The sequence below is a fragment of the Sceloporus occidentalis genome, unplaced genomic scaffold (genome assembly GCF_023333645.1).
Source record: "Sceloporus occidentalis isolate IW3139 unplaced genomic scaffold, rSceOcc1.0.p SCAF_1, whole genome shotgun sequence".
In the NCBI taxonomy this organism is placed as follows: domain Eukaryota; kingdom Metazoa; phylum Chordata; class Lepidosauria; order Squamata; family Phrynosomatidae; genus Sceloporus; species Sceloporus occidentalis.
This window is the reverse complement of record NW_028316981.1, coordinates 161,569,986-161,595,257: the sequence shown is the minus strand read 5'-3', so window position 1 is coordinate 161,595,257 and position 25,272 is coordinate 161,569,986. Positions and strand designations below refer to the sequence as shown.

Below are 25,272 nucleotides of genomic sequence, written 5' to 3'. Positions count from 1 at the left end.
TGGAAGGTGGGATCCTGTAGGATGGCACCACTGGGAAACGTTTCTCTTTCACACAGCAGCATGTGTGCTTGTACATTGGGAAGTAGCATACTTCTGTGTGCTCCCAAGAAACTAAACCCCATTGGTCACTTGCAGCACATGGCTAAGTGTTCTATGCCTTGGCTATCTGAAAAGCAACTGCAGCTCTCTGTTGTGACTATGCTGCAACAACAGCAGACAAGTGGTAGGAGGGAGGGGGGTGGGAGAGGTAGAGCATGCCTTTTACGGTAGGAAGAGGCAACCTAGTCAGCTGAGTAATAAATCCAGCACTGGCTTTTGAAGAAGGCTGGATAGAGTCCAAGCAGGAAATCTGAGGAGGGATGCAACTAGGGATGCTACATCTACTCAAGCACAGAAGACTTCACGCTGTACCCCACTGGCTACTTTGTTGGGGATGGATGAGGGAGTGGGAGAGTGATTTCCTCCTTGCTCAGATTCTTCTTAAGGAGCCTGGTGGCATAGTGGTTAAATGCCAGTACTGCAAACACTCACTCACAGTCGCAAGGTTGTGAGTTAGATACCAGGCAAGGGCTCCAGAGTTGACTCAACCTGGCAATTAGCTTACACATTATTGGGGGCAATACACATTGTAAACTGCTTAGGGAGTGCTTAAGTGGTATAGAAATGTACTTGCTATTGCTTTATCAAAATAATCTCTACCACAGGTTTTCTAAACTGAAGTATGCCTGTATTAGAACCAATTAAAATGGCATAAAAGCGTGTAAGCTTTCAGATTCTCCAGAACTCTTCACCAGGCAAAGCCATCCACAAATTAGAAGAAGAAACGTTAACAGTCCAAAAATCTGGCTATTGAGGTCTGCATTTCTCACGCTTAATGTCTGATTGAATCACTGAGAGATTCAAAGGTAACAAGTTATCCCTAGCCATGTATATTCGGGTGAACCACAAATGGCCACTTTCTGTTTCCAAAAAAACACAAAAATAACTGGGATCACTTATGAGCTGCCTAAAAACCTGAAGCACATGATTTATGTTTGAGCTCTAATATGTAAGTATGCTAGTATTTTCATGCATGCTCCCCTTGAAAATTTAATAGTGGTACTTTTGGAAGTCAACTTCTACTCAAGATAATAATTCACCTCAGCTCCAGACCATTTCATCTGTTCAGCCACTTGCATACAAGATTGGAAAGAAAACAGGATATCCTCACAAAGGCTGTTTAAGATATCAGAATGTTTCAAGCTGTTCTTGATCAGTGACTTGTGTTTGAGACTTTGCCTGTAAGAACACACATTTGACAATTCTGAAATAATAAGAAAATTAATAAATTTCTTCATTACTTCCTCTAACAGTAAACTCAGATTGTAACTACCAACAGAAAAACCACAATCAATGAAACCTCAAAGCTGCTTTTGTGAAGGGAGCAATAATCTATGGTTAACACTGAAACAAACAGGATTAACAATGGTCCTAGACTGGATTGCAGTTCAGTGGTAGAATCCATGCTTTCTAAGCAAGAAGTTCACTCCCTGTCATCTCCAGGAAGGTATCCTAAGGGATGAATTCTGCCAGCCAGTGCCATCAAAAAACCTGCAAGGTAATAACATCATGCATTTTGTCCAAATTAGTCTGAGTTATAAAAATCCCAGGCCTTACAGGACATCTCTAGGGCTCCTTTGCAACAGGAAACAAAGCCTCACATGCTGTGTCTCCACATGTTTCAGGAAAAAACACAAATAATTGTTAGTAATTTTAGTCAGGCATTCAAGTGCTAGATTCAGAATTGTGGCTCTTCCCAATAATGCATGAACATGTGTATATATGTATGTGCGCACACACACACATGTGCACACACATAAAGTATAAGAAGATGTAGCAAGTACTTGATGGAGCAAGATATTACAAGGATTGGGAAATAGGAAAGATGATATCCAATAAACAAAAGAATCAGTGAGACTATTGAGATCAATGAACTCTGCAGAATTCTAAGAACAAACAAAAAATAAGAAAGCTAAATAACCCACCATGTTCAAAGCATGGTCTCAATATAATAGTATCAGGATAATCAAAACAGCAATACCAAGATAGTGACAGCAAAAGTTAGGATACAGGAATAAAGAAGCTACACTCACTTTTATAGCAAACCCTAGCCTCAGTTCACGTACATCTGGTTAAGCAAGCAGGAGCTGAAGCAGTCCAAATATTTTAGCATCTTAGCACCCAAGTGATTCTCACCTGAACTCAGGTCAAGGCAGATAAAAATCAGAACCTTCTGGAGCACAGCATAGTATTTTGCTGAGAACACTACTCCTTCTACCACACACGTTCAAGAATAGCTCACACCTAATCCCTCAGTCCACTACTCAAAATAGGTACAGCCACCAGGAGAGGAACCATTTAAACACCACTAAAAGGGGGGGGGGATGAGTTGTGTGACTTTGCAGACAACAATCTGAAGAACCACAGTTCTTCCTCCTCTCCATCCTTTTATCCCAATCCTTCTGTTGTGACCTCTTGTGGTTACACTTAGAAGAGGGCCAGTGTTGTTCAACGTATTTATAAACAAAACATCTAGGGACTTTAATAGGTCACAAGCTAAACATTAACCAATAGGATGATGCAGTGGCCAAAAACCCTAGTGAAATTCTAGGCTGCATCACCAGGACATTAAGGAACATTATAGTATCACATTATTCTGCTTTGGTCAGACCTCATCTGGAATACTATGCTGGGTCCTGGGCTCCAGTTCAAGAAGAATATTGACAAGCTGGAATATGTCCAGAGGAAGGCAACCAAAAGTGATAGGGCTAGAAACCATGCCCAATGAAGAATGACTTAGGAAGCTGGGTATGTTTAGCCTGGAGAACAGAAGATGGGGAGGTAATATGACAGTCATCTTCAAATATCAGAAAAGATGTCATGAAGATGATGGAGCGAATTTGTTTTCTTTTGCTCCAGAGATTAAGATATGAACCAATGGATTCAAATTACAAGAAAAGAGATTCCATGAAAACATCAGAAATAACTTCGTGAGAGTGAGAACTCTTCAGTACTAGACTGCTTCAGAATGTGCTGGACTCTCCTTTGCAAGTTTTTCAACAGAGATTTAATGGACATCTTTTAGAAATGCTTCAGCTGAATAGTCCTGCATGGCAGGGAGTTGTACTAGATGATCTTCAGGGTCCTTCCAACAATATGATTTAAATTACTCCTCTAATCAACAATCCAGTTTAATTGAACTACTTGGCTTTTAGGCAGTTTAGTCTTTGGTCAACACAGCAACACTGCTTCAAATTCAAAAAACTGAAACTGAACTAAACAGCAGACTGGACCATCTCTCTATAAAGAGATAGCTATATAATACATATATAACTCTGTATCATGACAGTTAGTATTATTACTCGAAAAAGCTACCTGATGATGAATTTCCATGTATTTGCATGAAGAGCACGATCTATACTGGAAACAGTAGAGCAGATCTCTAGCAGAATGTGAATCACTGCAAAAGAAAGAACTACCAAAATTAAATGCACAGTAAATTCATTACTGAACACAGTGAACAGTAGTTACTGTATTTAATGGACTAAACATCATTATCTGCAAAATCCACAAGCTTGCCACATTTTTATTAGGAGGAACTACAATTCCACAACCTAATCAGGTGAGTTTTTAAAAAAAAGAAGAGGGGAAGAAAAATGGAATTCCAAAAATTAACTACATGTTCTAAGTCAAGAGGTCAAGTACAAGAAAATAAAATCATACAGGACCTGACTCACAATGCCAATAGCAAATAAATGGGTGGTGGTGAGGCAAATATTCTAGACATTGCTTTATTGAAAGCTTGTGAAGACCTATGGCCATCTACCTTCCTTTAGCTACATGTTTATGCCTTCTATTTATTGTTTTGGACTGGGCATATTTTATATAGGAACAACAGATTATTTCACTGGTTTATCAGATTTGATTGAGAGTTCCTGCATGGCAGGGGGTTGGCCTAGCTGGCCCTTGTGGTCTCTTCCAACATATGATTCTATCATATATTCTTACTATTTGTTCCATACATCCATTTTCTTATTTGTCTCTTCTTTTGTAAGCTAAGAATTATACAGTTAAACTTGATGGAGAATACAAAATGAATCACTGGTAATTCCATGACACTTATTTGGGGGTGTCCACAATGCTAGAAATATAAGGTTGGAGTAACTGCTGTCTTTAGGGCAAAACAGACTGACTCTGACAAAGCCGGATCGGGGCCACAGCAACTGCATGCCGCAGTCCCAATCCACAAACAGCTTCTCTTTTTTTGCACCTGCAAATAGCGGGCTTTTCTGCCATGCCACCAGCTAGCTTCCGTGTAAACAGCTGAGCTGCTTAAAGCTGGCTTCTGGGTGTCTTTCTTTGGTACTGGAGGAGAAGGCTTTAACCCTGGATTGGAAAGTGAAAGAAGTGGATTTTAATGTGGGGTTTGGTGGGGAGAGAAGCCTTTAACTCTGGATTGGAAAGGAAGTGGATTTAAACATGAGGTTTGGTGGGGAGTGAAGCCTTTAACACTGGATTGGAAAGGAGTTGGATTTAAATGTGGGGTTTGGTGGGGAGAGAAGCCTTTAACTGGATTGGAAAAGAACCATCTCTTTCACACACACACACTCTCTCTCTCTCTCACACACACACATACACACACACTCCCTGCTGGCAGCTCTTTCTGAAATCACCACTGAGGTACAGGGGGTGGTGCTTCTTTCAGGATCTTTCTAAGCACTATCACTGTACTGATCCCTATACCAGGATTTTAGGGTCAATTTTTGGGCATACATTTCTCAGCTTATAGTCAAGTATATACGATATATGTTGGAGCACCCAACTGATGAATCAGGCTTCAGCAAAAGAAAAGCTTTCTCATTCATCCATCTGTAGTGTCTCACAAAGACAAGAGGCTGATTTCCATTTGGCTGCCCTGCAGGTGTTCACCAGAGAAGTATTGGTGGTTTAATTTGCAGACATGGCAAAACGCCTAGTGGACTGGGAGACTACCTTTACAGGAAAGGGATCCTGGTAGCAGGCCTTCATAGCAGACAAAGGGCGAATCAGACCAGCTGCTAGGAGCAGCCTCTGGCCACTCTAGCTACAGTCAGGCCCTTATTGGCCCAGGACCCGCAGCAGCCACAATCCCAAATGAGTTGCTGGAAGGAGCGGTTTTTACAGCTCCTTTTGCCAGCAGCTTCAGTGCAGCTTCCAACTGCTTGCGGGGGAGGGGTTGCATCATCTGCACACCTTACCCCCAAAGCAGCCTGAAGCTGCTCTTTTTGGGCCATCTGTTTTGTGTCTAAGATGCAAGGCCTAATCCATCTGCTGAGCAAGGAAACAAACACCCTTTTCCCACAAAGATCAAAGAAACAAAAAGAAAGTCAGACAAATGAAACTCTTTTCTCCTTTTTATGTAGATGTAGATAACTGCAGGTATTCAATGTGTTACAGATCTTTTCCAATAGATGGGGTGAAGACAAAAGGATGGAAGAATAAGCTCCTGTGCCCTTGGAATAAAAGCCATAGCATGATGAAGTCTGGTCTAATGATAGAGAGCTCCTTTCTTGCTGACAGAACACCCAGCTCTGAAACCTTGCAGGCAGAAGTTAGAGCAATTAGGAATAAAACCTTCAAAGAAAAATAATTTAGTAACATTTTGCACAAGGTTCAAAGGGGAAGACAGTCAGTGCATTTCGGACCATATGTAGGTCCTACAAGGGATAGCAAAGGACTGTGGGCTGAGATGAACTAGTACATGGGATATGATGAGAGACTGGTGTCTTGCTTGTGAGGAAGGAAATACTTGTAATGATCTCTTTCTTAAGGCACCTGGGTGCGTTGCACTAGAAATTCCAAAAAAGCAGATACAGAAATCTTAAGTCAGTAAGGCGGGCTACAGACCGCCGCTGCCGCTTGCTCCATGCGGGAGCTGTAGCAGTCACACCGCGCGGCTCCTGCGCGGAGCAAAAAAGGAGCTCCAAAATGGAGCTCCTTCTTGCAGCGCCTCTGTGACGTCACGAGGCGCCGCTGGCGCATTCGCAACGTCATAGGCGCCGTGACATGTCTGGATGCTATGCGTCCAATACGTAAAGATGGCGGCGCCCGTATGAACAGGGCGCCGCCACCTTGTACGTATTCTATACGTACTAGGGTTAGGGGGGTGCGGAAGCACCGCCCCTTCCTAACCCTAGTACGTATAGAATACGTACTAAATGGCGGTGTGTAACCCGCCTATGTTTCAATTTTCACCACTTATGAAACATCCTAAACGTATATTTAGATATTTTATTGGTTAAGATGCATCTGGATAACATGATAGTGTTGTGAATTTCCAAGATATGGCATGATGCATTTGTAAAGAGGCTTTTACACACCTGATACCATAACTGCTACACTCTCTCCAGTAGCACAGGAGTTCACAGATACCTTCTCAATCAGTTCCATAATCTGCTTTTGCAAAGCATAGGCCTCTTTAAACAGAGACTGGAGTAGATCGGAAAACAAGCAGAAACACTCACTGTACAACGACTCACTGTTCTGCAGCAAAATAGAATATCAAAGATGAAACAAAAAGAAACATGTTACACAAAGCTGAGTGCTCTGAAGGAAATCAAGTTCAAAGAACCAGCAAGTCTCTGTTTCCATTAATTTATAACCCAGGTTTTTTCTCAATTACCTATAGCTGCTAAGTATAAAAGCCAGCTTTTGCGAAATAAACCAGGGCAATTTATCCCAGAAAAATATCAATGTATAGTAGTGGGGTATTTATTAAACTAAAACTGCACTCAAGGTTTCCTAATACTGATTTTTGCAAAAACAAACCAATAATGAGAATTATCTGTACAAATTTTATAGTAAGATTATACTCTCCAGTAATATTTTTCATCATGAGATTTACATTCTTTTGAAATTTCATAATTAATTTACACTTCTCAGAAGCAAATGAAGGGAATGCTATGCAGTGTTGAATAAGCACCTCCGTTTTGATAAAGGTAAGCAATGTGTCCTCTTCGTTAAATGGTCATCTGTAAATTTACACTTACAAGTAATTCTGCACCCATGCAGATTTGGAAACTTCTAGAGCTAGTTAATGCTTTTGGCGGGAATCCCACCACCTCCCTGTTGTATCTAATACTAGTCCTTCCCACTCAATCTCCTTAGTTCCAGTCCACCATGCATACAAGAATTAGAATCAAGCAATGCAGGACAATGAGAGAGGAGGATGGAAGTGTTATGAGTTTACAGATAATCACTTAAAGAACCAATTTCAAGTAAACAACCTCTTCTTCTTTGTGGTTTGTGACTCATAAATATGGATGATTGGCAAGCTACTAATTAAAATGGAGGGGAAAGGTTATGACATAGCTGAGATAACACTGCTCTGCCAAAGAATGCATCGTCACAAGAGCACAAATCTAGTCTGTAGAGAGAGACATGTGAATGGCTATGACTAGGTAGAAGTTCTACAGATGCCTTGCAGAGATATTCCTGCCAGAAAGGCAGAGGAAGCTGCAAACACTCTTCTGGAGTGAATTCTGACCAACAGAGGGAAGTTCAAATTCAGCTAGTTGGTAAGTCAATTTAATGGTGTAAGGTATCCACTTAACATAGTTTATGAGCTGAAACTGTGGAGCCTTTCCTGTAATACCCATCAGTGACAAATAATTGAGGGGTGTGGCAAAAGATGAAGAACACTGAACAGAAAAGGCTAGGGCCTTGTCCTTTTCTGAAGACAGGTTGTAGAAAAAGGTTCAATAGCTTGATATTTGAAAGCAAAAAACAACCTTTGGCAAAAAGGAAATACCTGGACATAAGGTCAGTCAGTCATGATGGAACTGAAGGAAAAGAGAATATGATCAAAGGGCCACAAGTTCACTCACTCTTTTCCCAGATGTGATTGCCACTAGAAAGGCAACTTTAAAATATAAGAGACAGTTGTCACAGATTGTGAGCTGTCTAAATGAGGGGGGGGGATGAGTGGAAACAAAACAACAGATAATCTTCAAGATGGTATCACTGGTGAGACTGTTTGATGAAAATGCCAAAATCTCCTGAGAAAACTTTGAATTAAAGGGTGAGTAAACCAAGAGGTGTGAGACAAAGGTTGAACATAAGCAGAAATAGATGTCACATAAATACAAAGTGAGGAATCTGATAGTCCCAAGTCTCCTAGAAAGAACAGAAAATTCAGACCACATTGAACTTTTGGTCAATTTAACAATTTGGTCATGTGGTACTGAATGAAAATCCATAAGTTCTCAGAACCAAGACCTGACCAAATATATGAATAGGTCTGGCTACCTGAAACAGTAGAAGCAGAGTGAGAGACAGATCCTTGCAAATGCAAAGTACAGGGATTCCCAGCAAGGTGTTCCATGGCTCTCCAGCTTGAAGAAACATCTGCTTAAGATTTTTTTTAGATCAGCTTTTTTTTTTAGTCAAGTATTTATGGCAGCTTCCCAGAATGCCTTTTGTCAAGAGGCTCAGTTTCTGTGGGCCTGGGGTATAAAAAGCTGGCAGTGAATGTAGATATCAATGATGTGAGTCTCAGCACACAGAGGAGACAACAGAAATGACCAACAGAGTGAGACTCTTCTGGCAACACTTGAGGCACTTCTTAAAAAGGCCCACAGAAGCCATAAACTGGCAAACAGGAGAGGGGAAAAGGTAGACAAAACCACCCTACAGCTCTAAAAAAAATGCATGATGAAAAACTAAAGGAAATACAGAAAAAATAAAAGAACAGAAAGCAAAATTCACCAAAAGCATTAAAAAAGAACAAGATTTGAAGCAAAACAGGTCTAAGCTCCAAGGACTTAGTTCCCTATGATGATGCTAGCACAGCAGATGAAAAGAAACTGAGCAGATTGGGTAGGAAAGCTCTAGGACTAGATGAAAGCAAGAGGGGGCAGACTTCCTGCTAAAAGCACTAACTAACTCTAGAACTTTCCACACATGGAGCTGCACAGCTGCAGAACTACCCATATGTATGAGTCACAGAGACCATGAAGAGCAAGTGAGAATACAAATTCAGATTCAGTTTCTAATACTGGGGATTAGAAAACTGATTCTAATATTTCATTGTCTTTTTTAAAAGCCTACAACTGTTTATTTTCTGTTATATCATGAATATTGCACCTCTACACCAGCCAGAAAAGTGTAGCAGTTTGAGCACTGGACTACGACTCTAGTGACCAGGGTTTGAATCTCTGCTCAGCCATGGAAACCCACAGGATAATTTTAGGCAAGTCACACTCAGCCTCAGAGAGAGGCAAAGGCAAACCCTCTGAATAAATCTTCTCAAGAAAACCTATGACAGATTTGCCTTAAGGTCACCATAAGTCATAAACAACTTGAAGGCACACAGCAAGACCAATTCAATGATTAAACTCACCAACCTTGCAGTGTATATATGTCTTCTTGATTATATGAAGAACAGAGAGTGGAAGACTGTGAACATAATCCAATGGCAAAGCTTCTTGCAAAGTACAGATGTGTCGCACACACCCTGTTAATACTTCCAGCACTAGTACCAGAGTCTGCATAGGAAAGCATCTTATTAATAAAAGCATCAAGCAGAAACAACAGTCTAACATAAATTTTAAAACCTATCTATTTGCTAGGTTACTGTCTCAAGTCAAGGAAAAAAAAACATAAAGTAAATATCTATGTTCTCTGCTTTCAGTCCCTGGAACATGAACTTGTAAGTTAAATTTTAGACAACTGCCATGGGCAGAGCCCTTATACAAATGCCACCACTTGCCAACTAATATGCATTAAGGAGAAGTCAAATGCAATAATCATTTTTTCACGATATTTTGATAGGTATGAATAACTGACCCAGCGTTAACATAGGTGGTTTTAAACAACTGACTCAAGCTGTGATTACATGTGCTACCTAAAACATGTGGCTGCCAACAGCCCACTGAATTAGTCCAGTAGCACTGCAAAAAGTGTCAATTTCATGTCACTCTCTATTCTTTCTTTCTTTCTTTCTTTCTTTCTTGCTCCAAGCTTAATAACTGACTACTTGAGAACACAGCCTGTAATATTTATCCTATATTGTCAGAATGGATAAGAATGGGCATAGGTAAGACAAATGTGTAGGCCAGTCATAATTCAGCAGCTGTCTGAATTATGTCAAACATAAAGAGGAGACAAACTTCAATTTGCTCTCCTGAAAATAAGTCTATTGTTCTATACATTTTAACAGAATTCCTTTAAGTAGAAACAGGCCAATGTTGTACAAAACAGCTAAAACAACCCAATACTTACAAATTTCCCAATGGGTTTAAATTTTATAAATTTAGTATATTGACAAAAGAAACATTTGGCCAACATAGCAAAAATGTAATAAGTGCAATTCCCCTTATCAAAATTAATTTTGTTATATTTACCTGTATATGGTTCTTTACTGTCATGTGTAATTCTTCATTCTGGCTTGTTAATGGTTCAGCCTGGCTTGATATCTCATATAACAAAAGATCAAAGAACTCTACTGTCTGTTAGAACAAAGAGAATTATGATTAAAACAACAGAAGCAGAGAACCAAATGTGAGTATTCTATATATTAAATGCAACCATAATTCAGGGCATTATTATAGGACTGATACTGTCTGCCAGCACTTATGATTTCTAAGTACAAGACAAATCTGGGATAAAAAAATTGAGGATAATGTTGTAAAACCCAGTACTGATTTGTGATTTTAACCATCACAACTAAACACAAAACCTTCATATTAAGAGATAATATAAATGTTTACTCGATGCTACAGATGCCCTCCTTGAGAATGTTCAGAAGAATCCAGATGAGCACCCAGCTAGTGAAGAAGGCCAAGAGTTAAAGACCTTTGCATACGCATGTAAATTTCCAGTAGTACAGTACTGTGGTCAGCTGTCCTGAACTGCACAAGCACCTTTGGAATGAGGAAATGAGCCATGAAAAAGGAGAAGGCTCAAGAAGCCCAGATATTAGGCAGGCCATCATACATATGCCTTCTGGATCTTTGACTCTGCTGGCCAAGGCAGGGCTTGTGTGATTCCATGTACAATTCTTATGGGTTATTTAATTTAATTAATGGAGATACCTTCTCCTTTACTACTGCTTGAGATAGAACTTAGTTGCATCTACACTGCAGAATTAATGCAGTTTAACATTGCTTTAACTGCCATGGCTCAATGCTATGAAATTCTGGAATTTGTAATTCTGTGAGATATTTAGCCTTCTCTGTCAGAGAGCTCTGCTGCCACAATATATCCCAGTACTCCATATAGTGCAGCCATGACTGTTAAAGGGGTTTTCTCCATCGCTGCTCTGAAACTATGGAATGACCTGCCGGAGGAGATTTGCCACATTTCCACTCTTACAGCCTTCAAGAAGGCCCTTAAGACAGATCTCTTCCAACAGGCCCTCCCAACTTAGCTTCCCCTCCCTGAACAAGAATATATGAATGCAACTGCTAACTGTCCTTCTCTCTGTACACCCAATTCTCCCCCCCCCCAATTTTTAGCTAATCCCATTTTAATGTTTTTTATATTGTTTATTGATATTGTTTGTTTTAGCACTGGGATGGGGGATTGAGAAGGGATTATTTTGAATTTTATTGTATTTTTATTGTATTTTTAATTGTTGTTACCCGCCTGGATTCCTTGTGATTGGGTGGGATACAAATAAATCATTTTTTTATTATTTTATTATTATTAAAGCATTATCAAACTGCATTAATTTTGTAGGTGGCAACAGCCTTGGTTGCAATTTCTGCCCCTTCTTCAGCCACTAATATCATGAAAAAAAGACTTACTGATGGTAACTGATGTAGCAGCTGGTCTACAACAGAGAAACGTTCTGGTCCGTTCAGTAAAGGGGTCCAGCATTCTTTCATAACCAATGGGCCCCTCAGCGACATAATTCTACCAAGGTTGAAAACACACTGCAGAAATAATCCAGTCTGAGATCGTTTTAACTGCTCTGGCTCAGTGTTAGCGAATCCTGGGAATTGTAGTTTATTGTGGCACTGAAAAAGAAGGCTAAAATGTCTCACAAAACTACCATTCCCAGAAGTCCCTAGCACTGAACCAGGGCAGTTAAAATGATATCAAACCGGATTATTTCTGCAGAGACCGCTTTATTTGACCTGGCTCAGTGCTAGGGAATCCTGAGATTTGTACTTCACTTAGGCACCAAAGCTCTCTGACAAGCAGAGAAAGGGCTAAATGTCTCACAAAATTACAGTTCACAGAATGCCCTAGCATTGAGACAGGGCAGTTAAAGGCGGTCTCAAACTAAATTATTTCTGCAGTGTGTTTTGGACCCAAGCCTGAGACCATCCCATGGCTTGAAAGTGGGGTCCCAATGCAAAAATACACACACCTCAGGGCAGGCTGATGGAAGATAGATTCCCAAGGGTTATATAGCACAGCAAAGAAATGTGAAGTGTACAGCTGTGATCCATCTCATCTCCCAACAGCTAGGAAAATTGTATAAACAGATTGTATAATTGTATAAATAAGGGAAAGTTTACTCCTTTGGTCAGTCCAGCCTTTGGTCTGTTCTCAGACCTGAACTACCAAGCTAAAGTAGTAAGTACTGTCTCTAGTAAAGTCTTCTAAGTACAAATGAATGCTTTCTATGCCACTGGCTCCTCTCCATTCTCCTCCCACTGAGCCTCGTCCACTCACACCATCTCTTCAGTGTTTTAAAAGGATGCAGACAAATGCCACAGCCCATTTCTATCAAACATCAGGTTTGAGGAGCAGTGGAGAGTGACCCTCTCTTAGACTGTCACCTGGTGGCTCCGTAACCCCCCCCCCCCGATGATGTCTCTCAATTTGCACAAAAGTACATAAAATACAGTGCCATACCTTTGGCAATATTATAGATGAAAATGTTTGCTCTAAATCAGTAAGATTAATTTGTGGTAGAAATCTCTCCATCAAGGTCCTTAAAACACCTGTAAATAAGTAAGTTTAGGAAAACCATTATTTAGAATCATAGAATTATAGAGCTGCCATGCATGTGAATAAAAACACCCACAACCGATGGCCATCCAGCCTCTGTTTAAAAACCACTGTCAAACAGCTCTTACTGTCAGGAAGTTCTTCCTAATGTTGAGCTGGAATCTCTTTTCCTGTAGATTGCATTGCTCTGGGTCCTATTTTCTAGAGCAGCAGAAAATAAGCTTGCACCATCCTCAATGTGACACATCTTCAAATATTTAAACAGGGCTATCATATCACCTCTTAACCTTCTCTTCTCCAGGCTAAACAAACCCAGCTCCCTAAGTCTCTCCTCACAGAGCATGGTTACTATACCCCTCACCATTTTGGTCACCCTCCTCTGGATACGCTTAATAAACCTGAAGCTTATATGTTTGTGTATATTAATGCAACCTTTTACCATAAATAAGTGATCAAATACATATGAAAGTATTATTTTGGCATTTTCATCTAGGATTAACTTTTGGAGTAAATAAGTAACCTATGCTCAGTGGTCACTTCGAGAAAGATGTAGGATAACATTTTGAAAGACTGCAAGTTTAAGCACATTGAGGCCAGCATCAGAAGCTTGGATCTAACACTATAGAGCTGTCACTCAGCCCGCCGGGAATATTATTTTTGATATTGGCATACATTTTGTGCACATAATGAAAAACACCATGAGCATGGTTTTTCTGGAAAGTTGCATATTTTCTCCTTCATGTTGCCAAATTCCTATGCAGCTCCAAGGTCCCAACACCATCTGGAAGTAATGATCAGGCCAGCTGGTGTAGGGGATGTTGCAGGATTCAGCAACAGGTGGTAGATGGATGGTGTATCTGTGTGCCTGAGGACAGGTTTTGTATCTCATTCCCAAAATGGGAGACAGGGCATGACTATTTTTTCTGGTCTTCCAAATTTTAAAAAATCCCCTCCTCCTTCCTGTTCAGTGTCCTGTCTTATCATTTTTAGTTCCCTGTCCCCATGTTATTTCCTGCAAATGTCACGCCCTGCCTTTCACACCCTTCAAGTTTTTTTTGTTGTTTTTTTTGGATCCTCACCTCAAATATTTAATTCAGTCTCAACATTAATCAAGTGGACTACCTTTGTATCAGTTTTTGAAACTCTCCTTCAAATTTTAGTGGACTATCTTCTCAAAGGGTCTTAGAACATACTTGAGCTGTATGCTTAAAAGAACTTTTAAAAAGATGGCATCTGAAAACAGAAACTGTAACTGGGACAGACCGATGTATAGAAACACAGGTATGCTTATCCACAAGATATGATGGACTGCAGTTTCTTTTGAGAATAGGTGTAGTGTCAAATGTGTGGGGAAGTTATATAATTATAACAACAATAAGTCAGTAGAAAAAACAGGTAATGCCTATTACCTGTTTACAGTAAGCAATAGGAAAAGAGGAAGACTTTACAGATGGATTTATTCAATAAAGCAAGCCACAATCCAGAGTTTTCAATACCCTCTTACGTGTCTCTTACTGGTAGGATTGAAACCCACCTGAGAGCCCATAACAACATAATAATCTTGAGAAGTGGGGATGGATGCTTAAGTCTTTTCAATTCCAACAATTTCCCTCTCTCAAAATCCATTCCTAAATACTTACTGAAATACTAAGAGGATTGTGAATTAAGAAAGTTTGGATGGTCACTGGTGCCCTGGTGGCGCAGTGGATAAATGCCTGTACTGCAGCCACTCACTCAAAACCATAAGGCTCGACTCAGGCTTGCATCCTTCCGAGGTCGCTAAAATGAATACCCAGATTGTTGGGGGCAAATAGCTTACAGTTGTAAAACGCTTAGACACTGTTAGTTCAGTATGAAACGGTATATAAATGAAGCTGTTTGTTTTGTTTGTCACCCTGCCTGTCCTAGTCAAGCCCAGCCCGGGAGTGGTCTCTGGAGGCCCTGGCAGAGGAGGAAGCAGTGGAAGCCTGGCAGTAGCAAAGAACAATCTCATCCCATCCCCTATGTGGTGTTGCCAGAATGCAGGGTTGGAGCATTCTCAGTGGTGGTGCATGCATATTGTGCCACCATTGAGGACAATGAGACTTGAGGTCACGTTTTTTCTTATCTGCAGGGGAAGTCTGGAATGTATCCTTTGCAGATAAGAAGGGCCAACTGTATGTAATGCTAGTATTTTTCATGCAAATTCATAAAACAACTTAGAAAAGCAAGACAGAATACATTACACATATGAATACTTGTACAATAACTGCAACCAGACAAGCATTTGAAAGTACACACTAGAGTTAGCATTTAAATTACTTACAAATACGCTGGCTCCAATTGTTAGCCATCTGATAAACAGAGTACAAGTACTAAGGAAAACAAATAATACATATATCTGTCAACAGAGACTGCCAAAAAGCTGTTTAGAGTAGGATTTATTAAATTTATTTTCCATTGGATCTGCTTGTTGATATAATCAAATATTTCTCATTAATAGCCAAGCCTGCTTCACATGGTTCTCTGCCCCATTTCCCTTTATTCTTATAATGCATGTGTGTATATGCAACCAAGTTGCCTGTCAACATATGGTGACCCCATTGAATGTCATAGGATTTTAATAGGCAAGGAAGATTCAGAAGCCAATTCCTTCAATATACTGTATAAATGTTATTAGTCTGAGGGTGACTGGTACTCTCATCCATACTGATTGAAAAGTCTGATTTTATTCTTCTTTCCAATTTTGTACTGGCTTAAAATAAACCTACCTGGGGAGCTTGTATAAAGTCTAACATGTATAGCTCTTCAATGTAAAATTGGAAAGAACAAGAATAAAATCTGGGACTTTTCAATTAGACCGGATTCCCCTCAGTGAAGTTTTATGGAGAGGATAAGAACAACTTCACTCCACTGGAACCATTCTGCCACTCTGGGTGCGTCTACACTGTAGAAGTAATGCAGTGACACCACTTTAACAGCCTTACCTCCATCCTATAGAATCCTGGGATTTGTAGTTTTGTGAGGCGTCAGCGTTCTTTTAGTAGAGAAGGCTAAAGACCTTGTAAAACTAGAAACCCTAGCATCCCATAAGATGGAGCCATAGCACTTAAAAGTGATGTCAAACTATATTAGTTCTACAGTGTAGATGCACCTTCTATTAATACTTTTGGGACACCCACACTATGAAGGTGACCAGATATCCTTATCACCAAGGACAAGGCATCGCAAAATGTAGGACATGCAAGAAAAATGTACAACATTAGAAACAAAAAGCTAGAAATGTGAAGTCAAAGGCTTTCATTTCCAGCATCCATAGTGGGTTTTTTTTTTTTTTTTTTTTTTTTTTTGGTGGGTTTTAGGGCTATTAGGCCATGTTATAGAAGAGTTTATTCCTAGTGTTTCACCAGCATCTGTTGCTGGCATCTTCACAGAATGGTGGCATGGAAGAGTGGTGTGTGTGTGTGTGTGTGTGTATATATATATATATATATACTGTGTGACCCTAGAATCATAGAATATAATCATAGAGTTTGAATAGACTACAAGGGCCATCCAGTCCAACCCCATTCTGCCATGCAGGAACTCTTAATCAAAGCATCCCCTTTGACAGATGGCCATCCAGCCTCTGTTTAAAGACCTCCAGGGAAGGAAACTCCACTACACTTCGAGGAAGGAGTGTGTTCCACTGTCAAACAGCCCTTACTGTCAGGAAGTTCCTCCTAATGTTGAGGTGGAATCTCTGTTCCTGTAACTTGCATCCATTGCTCTGGGTCCTAGTCTTTGGAGCAGCAGAAAACAAGCTTGCTCCCTCCTCACTATGACATCCCTTCAAGTATTTAAACAGGGCTATGGGAGGAAGCGGTTTAACATGTTAATCTCTGTGTTGATCTGTTCTTGAATGTCAAGGCCTATACTTATATATATACCCCACTCTCTTCCATGCCATCATTCTCTGAAGATGCCAAGCACAGATGCTGGTGAAACATCAGGAATAAAGTCTTCCAGAACATGGCCTCATAGCCTGAATAACCCACAAAAAACTATGGATGCTGGTCATGAAAGCCTTTGACTCCGCACATGTAAATCACTCCTCCCAACTCAGGGTCACACAGTCACATTCCCCGCTCTCTTCCTTGCCAGCGTCCTCTCAAGATGCCAGCCACAGATGGAGGTGAAACATCAGGAACAAACCCTTCCAGACCCCCCTCCCCCCCAAACAACTGCAAACGCTAGAAACTCTAACGTAAATGTAACTGCATTCTTCTAGAAGAGTTTCTCCAGCATCTGTGGCTGGCATCTTCAGAGAAGGGTGGCATGGAAGAGAGAGGGGCGTGTGCCTAAGTATACACTGTGTGGCCCCAGAATCACAGAACTGGAAGAGACCAGGAAGCCGCCCAGAATGGAGGACCTTTTGGAAACTCCTGATGGAGAAGGAGGAGGCCACCCTTCCGACAAATAAGAACCCTGGCTGCTATGCCCCCACATGGCTGCCATCTCCTTTCCCCGCAGCAGCAGCACTACTGCCCCTTCTCCTCCTCCCCCTCCTCCGGGCAAAGGATATGAGGAGCCGGGGCAGGGCAGTGGGGAGCCGGCGCCGGCACTCCTGAGGCCCCCAGGCCTCCACCTGGGCCAGCAGCGACAGCGCCTCGGGCTCGGCTTGGGCCATGGCTCCCCTCAGCAGCGGCCTACTTCCGAATCTGGCGCCTCGGAGAGAGAAGGCGGAGGAGGCCTGGAGGAGGCCGCGCCCAGGCCTCTCCCGTCAGGCACCGCGCCCGCCGCCGAGAGAATCATAATAAGCGCCAGGATTAAGGCTGAGGTGAGTGGGGGCCCTCCTCGGGCCTCCCCCCTTCCCTTCCCGTTTTGGGGCCTCTGCGGAGAGAGGAATGGGACTGAGGAGGCCGGCCTACTCCTCTGGCCCAGGCTGACCCTGCTTTGGCTGCCCTGGCCCAGGGCTAGCCTAGGGGGAACCCTGCTGGGGAAGAGGCCATCTTGGCATCACTTTCACTGCGAGGGAATCCTGGGAGTTGTAGTTTCTTGTCAGCGCTCTCTCTCTCTCTCTCTCTCTCCCCCCCCCCCCCCCCAGAATTCCATAGCATCCAGCCAGGAATTCAAAGGCATGTGGAATCAGTATATAGAGGGTCCTTGCAGCACCTTTGAGGCTCACTGAAAGAAAGGAGCGGGCAGCAGGCGCTTTCCTAGACTAAAGTCTACTTCCTCAGATGCATTCAGTGGAGTGGGAAGACAGGGACAGACTCATCACCATATCTGTCAGGGCAGTTCAAGTGGTCTCAAACCGCATGGTTTCCAAAGTGTGGACGCAGCAATAGCCAGGCTCTTTCCCCGCGTTTTGCTTTTCCGTTTTTTAGTTTTTAAAAGCGTTGTTTCTTTGCTCTTTTTTTTAATTGCCTTTTTAAAAAAATCCATTTTACATTAAAAACTACATATAGAAATAAAAGGTTAAGCAAATAGAAATTAGTAATGATGATAATAATAATAATAATAATAATACAGAGACATAGCAGTGTTGATCTGGATAAACAATATGCCAAGCGATCTTGCAGCGCCTTTGAAACGAATTGAAAGAGAGAAGATGGTAGCATGAGCCTTCCTAGACTTCAGCCCGCTTCCTCAGAAATGGCCTTTATTTCTTAGGTAGCAATCCCTGTGGGTTGAGACAGGAAACAGCAACAGATTTAACGTGCACAATTGTTCCAGATGCACTGCAGAAATAATGCAGTTTAACACCACTTTTACTACTCTGGCTCAGTGCTATGGAATTCTGGGGTCTGGTTTGTAGTTTTGTGAGGCATTTAGCCTTCTTTGTCAGAGAGCTCTGGTGCCACAACAAACTACAATACCCAGAACTCCATAGCAGTTAAAGTGATGTCAAACTGGATTATTTCTGCAGTGTGGATAGAGTCTTAGTTGTATATAACTTTGGCCTTTTTTAAAAGATGGTATGTAGTATCATGTCTCCATATTGATATTTTGGACATATATTGCTTTCTCAGGCCTGCTTCAGACGAAAATGGAATTTCAGTTCAACTTCTCCATAAACAATGCAGTAGAAGGTACTGCTGGAATTGGAAAAATGGCACCGGAGGTGGTTCAAGAGAATGAAAGCACAAAGCACAAGGAGGTTTCCTCAGAAGAAAAACAAATAAGCCAGAAGTCGCTCTCAGACTGCTCTGCTCTGAGTCAAAGCGGGCAGGTGACTCTGCCAAAGAAACATTCTGATCCTCAGTCTGCCAAAGAGCATGCTATGCCTACAGATGTCAGCAAAGTGTTGGAAAACAAAATTATGGGGACTCTACCTGGAACTCACTGCCCAGATATTTCAGTAGTGGAAGTAGCGTTCCCAGATCCCATTTCCTCTCATTCTGACCTAATCCCTGGTGTCTATGAAGGTGGTCTGAAGATCTGGGAGTGTACCTTTGATCTCCTAAATTACTTGTCAGAAGCTGAGATTCAGTTTGGACACAAATTGGTTCTGGACCTTGGCTGTGGGGCTGGACTGCTGGGAATAGCTGCATTAAAAAGAAATGCTGAAGAAGTCCACTTTCAGGATTATAACAGCTCAGTGATTGAAGAAATAACCCTACCTAATGTTCTGGTCAACTGTGCTCATCAGAGTGATGATGATGGAGGAATTATTGAGCTCTCTCTAACACATTGTGGGGAAAAAGATTTCAACCTAGACATGCTCTCTAAATGCAGATTATTTTCTGGGGAATGGTCAGAGTTTACCAAGCTCCTTTTAAATAGTAATCAACCTTTAGCAAAATATGATATCATACTCACTTCAGAGACTGTTTACAATCCTGATTACTATGAGGTTTTGCATGACACACTTTCAAATTTACTGGGACCAAATGGCTGTGTTTATTTGGCTAGCAAAGCACATTACTTTGGGTGTGGAGGTGGGATTCTCCTTTTTACAAAATTCATTGAAGAGAAAAATGTTTTTAAGTCTCGAATTCTTAAAGTTATTGACAAAGGGTTAAAGCGTTTCATTATTGAAATGGTCTTTAAGAATTCCTTATAACATGTTTTTGGCTTTAGGTATTAATAAAGATACATTTTTGCTTGCTTTTGGAAACCAAGGATGCATTTCTTCTTGGTTCCTAGTTGTACTTTTCATGTCTGGTACCTTTTCTGTCCTGTTGAGTCTGCTGCTTTTCTGTACTATCTGAGGTCCACAACACACTGCTGAAATAATCCAGTTTGGGGCCACTTTAATTGCCGTAGCTCAAATGCTAGGGAACTCTGGGAACTGTAATTTCATGAGACGTTTAGTCTTCTCTGTCAGAGAGCTCTGGTGCCACAATAAACTATAATTCCCAGGATTCCCTAGTACTGAGCCAGGGCAGTTAAAGCGATCTCAAACTGGATTAATTCTGCAATGAGTTTTGGACCATAGACTCCTTGCCAAAACACACAAATTCTTGAAAAACCCTACATTTTGAGATAATTTATTCTGAATATGCAATCAATTTTTGTTTGTTTGCACAGATTTGAATTATTTGGTGTGGGTTACATAGCAACTCTGGACATTGCTATCTTAATGTACATAACTTTAGAACTTAGTCCAACAAATATTATTTGCTGATTTACTTCATGTATGACTGCAGTTTTTTGAGGTAATCTTTCTTCTACATTGGTCTGCTGTTTCATGTTCACTTTTTTGGCTAATCCTACTGGCATAGAAACAGCTCACCTAGACGTTCCTAACCCATAGAAGTTTGTGAGCAAGGAGATACAGTCATAGTATTCAATGTTCTGCAATGGATATTAAAATTATATTCTGTCTAAATCTATTGTTCAAACTGCCTCTGGAAAGTAATATTTCTATAATAAAATAGGTGTTTGATATCCTTCAATGGATTTGAAAAAAAATTGAGTTTGTGCAATTGATAATAATGTTGGGTGAACAAATGTATGGATTAGAGCAGGAATGCACAACATTAATCACTGTGAGGACCATTTTTATTAAACAAAGAGGGCCATGCCACTTTGTTAACTATCTTAAAGCTTATTTAGAACTCTAGCTCAATGTTTCTCTTTTTCATCTATACATTCTTTTCTCTGTGCACCACAGCGCACATGGTTTCACCCTGCTCTGCTACACATTCCTCAATCTCCCTGGTAATAGGGGTTCTAAAGAACAGGCCAATTGAAGATTTCTTGAAAGATTGGAAACCTTTTATGGACTTTTTGAGCAATAAGAAACCCTACGTAATAATGTATGGTTATGCTTATTATTTAGCTGAATTTGTAATTGTAGAACAATATATTTCTTTTTTATTTATCTTTTCATTACAGCTAGGATTGGGGGGCATAGACATATGCTATGTTTTGTGGGTTTTCTTTTTCTTCCTCTTTTTAATCTTTTTAAAAATGTATAGTTTTTATTGAAAATTAGATTGTCGGTGTTAAATAAATAAATAAATAACTCTCCCTCCCTCCTTTGTACCCCACAGTGTATGTTCTTTTCTCTTCCATGAGCTCCAAAAGCCAGAACGCACATCTCTGTTGCTCACTTTTCTCTTCAGTTTATATTTATCTGCTCTTAGCCTTTTCCCTGTTTGTCTCTCTACAACACCATCTTAGATTTCCCCACTGTTCTTCCAGTCTCTTACTTGTTATTTTCCAGATTCTCATCCCCCTTATCTACCCTCCTCATTGAGTTCAGTAGCACTAATGCACACTTTTCGCTTTCTTGGCAATTTCCATTAGTGAGAAAATCTCAGATGCAAGTAAGCTACATGGTGTGGATCTCTAAAATACAAAAAAAACAGATCTGGCAAATATAGAGGCTCACCTTTCTGATATAAGCAACGATTAAATAGCGGTTCCCCTAGCAATCATTTCTTGGAATGACATTTTGCAACAGACTTCCGATTTCGGGGTATAGAGAAGGTGAACACTAATGAGAAAATGCTGCTTAAAAAGGAAGTACTGTAGGTGGATTTTAAAATTAAAATCCTTGGTCAATACAAGCCTGAATGAGGATCTAGACCTCCCACTTTTCAAAAATGTTTAACAATTTTCTGATGGTCTCTTTCCCTATAACATCTATGTATATCTATGTGAATGTTATCTGAAAATTATCTACATTCACTCATGCAAAGGGATCTTATACTATTTGAATTCTATCTATATTTTTTCTACAATCTTCTTACAAGGTTTTTTTTTAAAAAACCAACCAAATAGCTTCAGCCTGTGTTCACATGTCTTTACATCCCATCAATGATTTGCGAATTCCTGGTTCAGAAATTTCTCAAGTTTGATTCTAAATAGGTGTGTACAGGCTGTACACAGCATAATAATTTTATATAACATGATGCTATGTGTTTGCATGCCATCCTTTTATAATTTTGTGTAGCACACTAAAAATAGGTCCTAAGAGTAGACAGAGGCCAAAATGTGGTGGGCTTTTTTAGTAATAATTTAACAACCATTTTTTGAATTTCAAGTCATGTCTCCAGTTTCTTCTGAATCTACCAAGTGCTTCTCAGTGCGGGAAGAAAATGTAGTGGTGCTGACTGTGTTCAACTTGGTTTACAATAATGTTTGATGAATTTTAGGTAGATCATAGGTCTTTTTCTTTTCTTTTCTTTTTTATATGAAAAAGTGATGTTTATACTGAGTCTATTTCACATCAGCTGGTAGTAATTTAAGGAGCCCTACTGAATCAAACCCAAGGCTCATCCACTGCCATTTTTTGTAACTACACCCAGACCCCAAAATCCTTTACATATGTCCAATTGAGGTGTAATCCTTCCTATATTTGTGCATTTAATTTTTGCTACCTTGATGTAGTGCCTTACATTTATCCCTATTGAAATTCATTTGGTTAGCTCTCCAACCAGGGTTTTTGAATACAGTATGCTCAAGTCCCATGAAATATAATGACAGCAAAATGGTGTCCCTTATGAAAAATGGAAAATTAAGGTTTGATATTTGCAATATATACTTTTTTTTTACATTTTCAAACCATGTATGCTTGAATCTGTGTATAAAAAATGAGTGTATAAGAAAGGCCGACTGTACTGGGTATTTGCTGCCCCTTTCCCATCCAAAATGTAGCACTGCAAGTTTGTTAAGATTGCCCCCATGGCATCAGTCTCTAAGTCATTTACACAGATGTTGAACAACACCAGACCCAGGTTGTAACTCTGAGATACCACACTAATCACTTACTTCCAGGATAAAGAACATCCTTGTAAAGTAAAAACAAACAAACAAAACTTTGCAATAACTGTTAGACTTTGGGAAATTAATTCATTACTGATAATAACCATTGAAATAGTTGAATTAATTGAATTAGCAATAGCTGAGAAACTCATTTGAGGACATTCCATCTTTGGGTTGGACTGAAGATACTTTCATCAAAGAGAACACAGAGCCCTGGAGATGTGAGTCAGTTATTTATGGAGATCCACTGTTTGTAGTGAGGTGTAGAGTTCCTTATTTTTACATTAAATCATGTGGTAATAGGTACAGATTTGCATATATGAATATGCTCTGGGTATAGACATTGCTTCAAGCCCGATGGGTTAAATCAGAGACATTCATTTTGATAAGGAGTCCCACAAACTCAACAGTGTTTTTCATGTTGAAACCAAACAACATTTATATGACCTTTGGTTTATTCATTAGGAATATATCTATGTTTACCTTGATTATTATTTCTTCAGATTCAGATAAGCCATTGGCTATTGATTAAACACTCTTCAGAAACATGTCCTTTGCTCCTTGTACTGTCCATTTATATTGCCTGGAAAGATACAATTGTGGATGTTTTATTGCCATCTGGTTAATTACAAGGTATATATTCTACTCACAAGGAGCACATTCTACTACATTCTACTGTGATGTGGGTTTCTTTTCTCCAATAAGAACTAAGAGTGTATGGTGTATTGTATATTAGTTAACAGTTGGATACTACCACACTTTTTGTATATTGTCTTTTGTAAATATTTGTTTACCTTTTCTACATCTATTTATATCTTAGTTATAAGAATGTTTCATTTTATGCATTTGTAGTTTACACTAACCATTATACTAGGTGCATGATTATAGAGTTGTACTGCATGCAGTTTATTATTATGTGATCATTATTTCTATAGACCATTGCTATACCAGGAGTTGCTATCATAAAAAAACAATAATCTAAATGTTAATCTAAATGAATTTAAGTCTCCGGGACCAGATGAACTCCATCCAAGGGTATTAAAAGAACTGGAAAAGTAATATCGGCGCCATTGGCAATCATATTTGAAAACTCCTGGAGAACAGGAGAGATCCCAGCAGACTGGAGAAGGGCAAACGTTGTCCCCATCTTCAAAAAGGGGAAAAAAGAGGATCCCAACAATTATCGTCCAGTTAGTCTGACATCAGTTCTAGGAAAGATTCTGGAGCAGATCATTAAACAGAGAGTCTGTGAACATCTAGAAGGCAATGCCATAATCACAAAAAGTCAACATGGGTTTCAGAGAAACAAGTCATGCCAGACAAATCTAATCTCTTTCTTTGATATAATTACCAGCTTGGTAGATGAAGGGAATGCTGTGGATATAGTATATCTTGATTTCAGTAAGGCCTTTGACAAGGTTTCCCATGACATTCTTGCAAACAAGCTTGTAAAATGTGGGCTAGACAAAGGAACTGTTAAATGGATCTGTAATTGGTTGACCGGCCGAACCCAAAGGGTGCTCAACAATGGCTCCTTTTCATCCTGGAGAGAAGTGACCAGTGGGGTCCCACAGGGCTCTGTCCTGGGTCCAGTGCTATTCAACATCTTTATCAATGACCTGGATGACAGAATTGGGAGCATACTTATCAAATTTGCAGATGACACCAAATTAGGGGGAATAGCTAATACCCCAGAGGACAGGATCAAGATTCAAAATGACCTGAATAGACTAGAAAGCTGGGCCAAAGCTAACAAAATGAAATTCAACACAGAGAAATGTAAGGTATTGCACTTAGGGTGGAAAAATAAAATGCACAGATATAGGATGGGTGACACCTGGCTGAATGAAACTACGTGTGAAAGGGATCTAGGAGTCCAAGTAGATCACAAGTTGAACATGAGTGAACAGTGTGATGCGGCAGCTAAAAAGGCCAATGCTATTTTAGGCTGCATCAATAGAAGTATAGTGTCTAGATCAAGAGAAGTAATAGTGCCACTGTATTCTGCTCTGGTCAGGCCCCACCTAGAATATTGTGTCCAGTTCTGGGCACCACAATTCAGAAAGGACATTGAGAAACTGGAGCGTGTCCAAAGGAGGGCGACAAAAATGG

The 25,272-nt window shown here is 40.2% G+C and overlaps 2 protein-coding genes across 3 annotated transcripts in view; one reads left to right on the top strand and one right to left on the bottom strand.

The window, feature by feature from the left end:
- Nucleotides 1-17,919, bottom strand: part of LOC149322564 (FIGNL1-interacting regulator of recombination and mitosis-like) — a 55,159-nt gene extending 37,240 nt beyond the window's left edge. Inside the window, exons 1-8 of the mRNA XM_089479809.1 lie at nt 17,526-17,919; nt 15,287-15,327; nt 12,886-12,974; nt 10,422-10,526; nt 9,423-9,563; nt 6,399-6,561; nt 3,415-3,499; nt 1,140-1,278 (exon numbers count right to left, since the gene is read on the bottom strand). Of these exons, the coding sequence (XP_089335935.1) occupies nt 1,140-1,278; nt 3,415-3,499; nt 6,399-6,561; nt 9,423-9,563; nt 10,422-10,526; nt 12,886-12,974; nt 15,287-15,327; nt 17,526-17,629 (867 nt within the window). The 5' untranslated portion in view covers nt 17,630-17,919. The remainder of the gene's footprint in view (nt 1-1,139; nt 1,279-3,414; nt 3,500-6,398; nt 6,562-9,422; nt 9,564-10,421; nt 10,527-12,885; nt 12,975-15,286; nt 15,328-17,525) is intronic.
- On the top strand, nt 17,318-21,416 carry METTL18 (methyltransferase 18, RPL3 N3(tau)-histidine). 2 transcript variants are annotated; one of them, XM_089479768.1, is made up of 2 exons: nt 17,318-17,779; nt 18,975-21,416. In XM_089479768.1, exon 2 carries the CDS (start codon nt 18,992-18,994, stop codon nt 20,006-20,008), a length of 1,017 nt encoding a protein of 338 aa, XP_089335894.1. In that variant the 5' UTR covers nt 17,318-17,779; nt 18,975-18,991; the 3' UTR covers nt 20,009-21,416. The 2 variants fall into 2 exon arrangements, with proteins under 2 accessions (XP_089335894.1, XP_089335903.1); XM_089479777.1 differs by lacking the exon at nt 17,318-17,779 and adding an exon at nt 18,046-18,077.
- The last annotated feature ends 3,856 nt before the right edge of the window (nt 21,417-25,272 follow it).

What these genes read in the sequence shown, in the direction of transcription:
- METTL18 (XM_089479768.1), top strand. Translation starts at nt 18,992, where the DNA reads ATGGAATTTCAGTTCAACTTCTCCATAAACAATGCAGTAGAAGGTACT.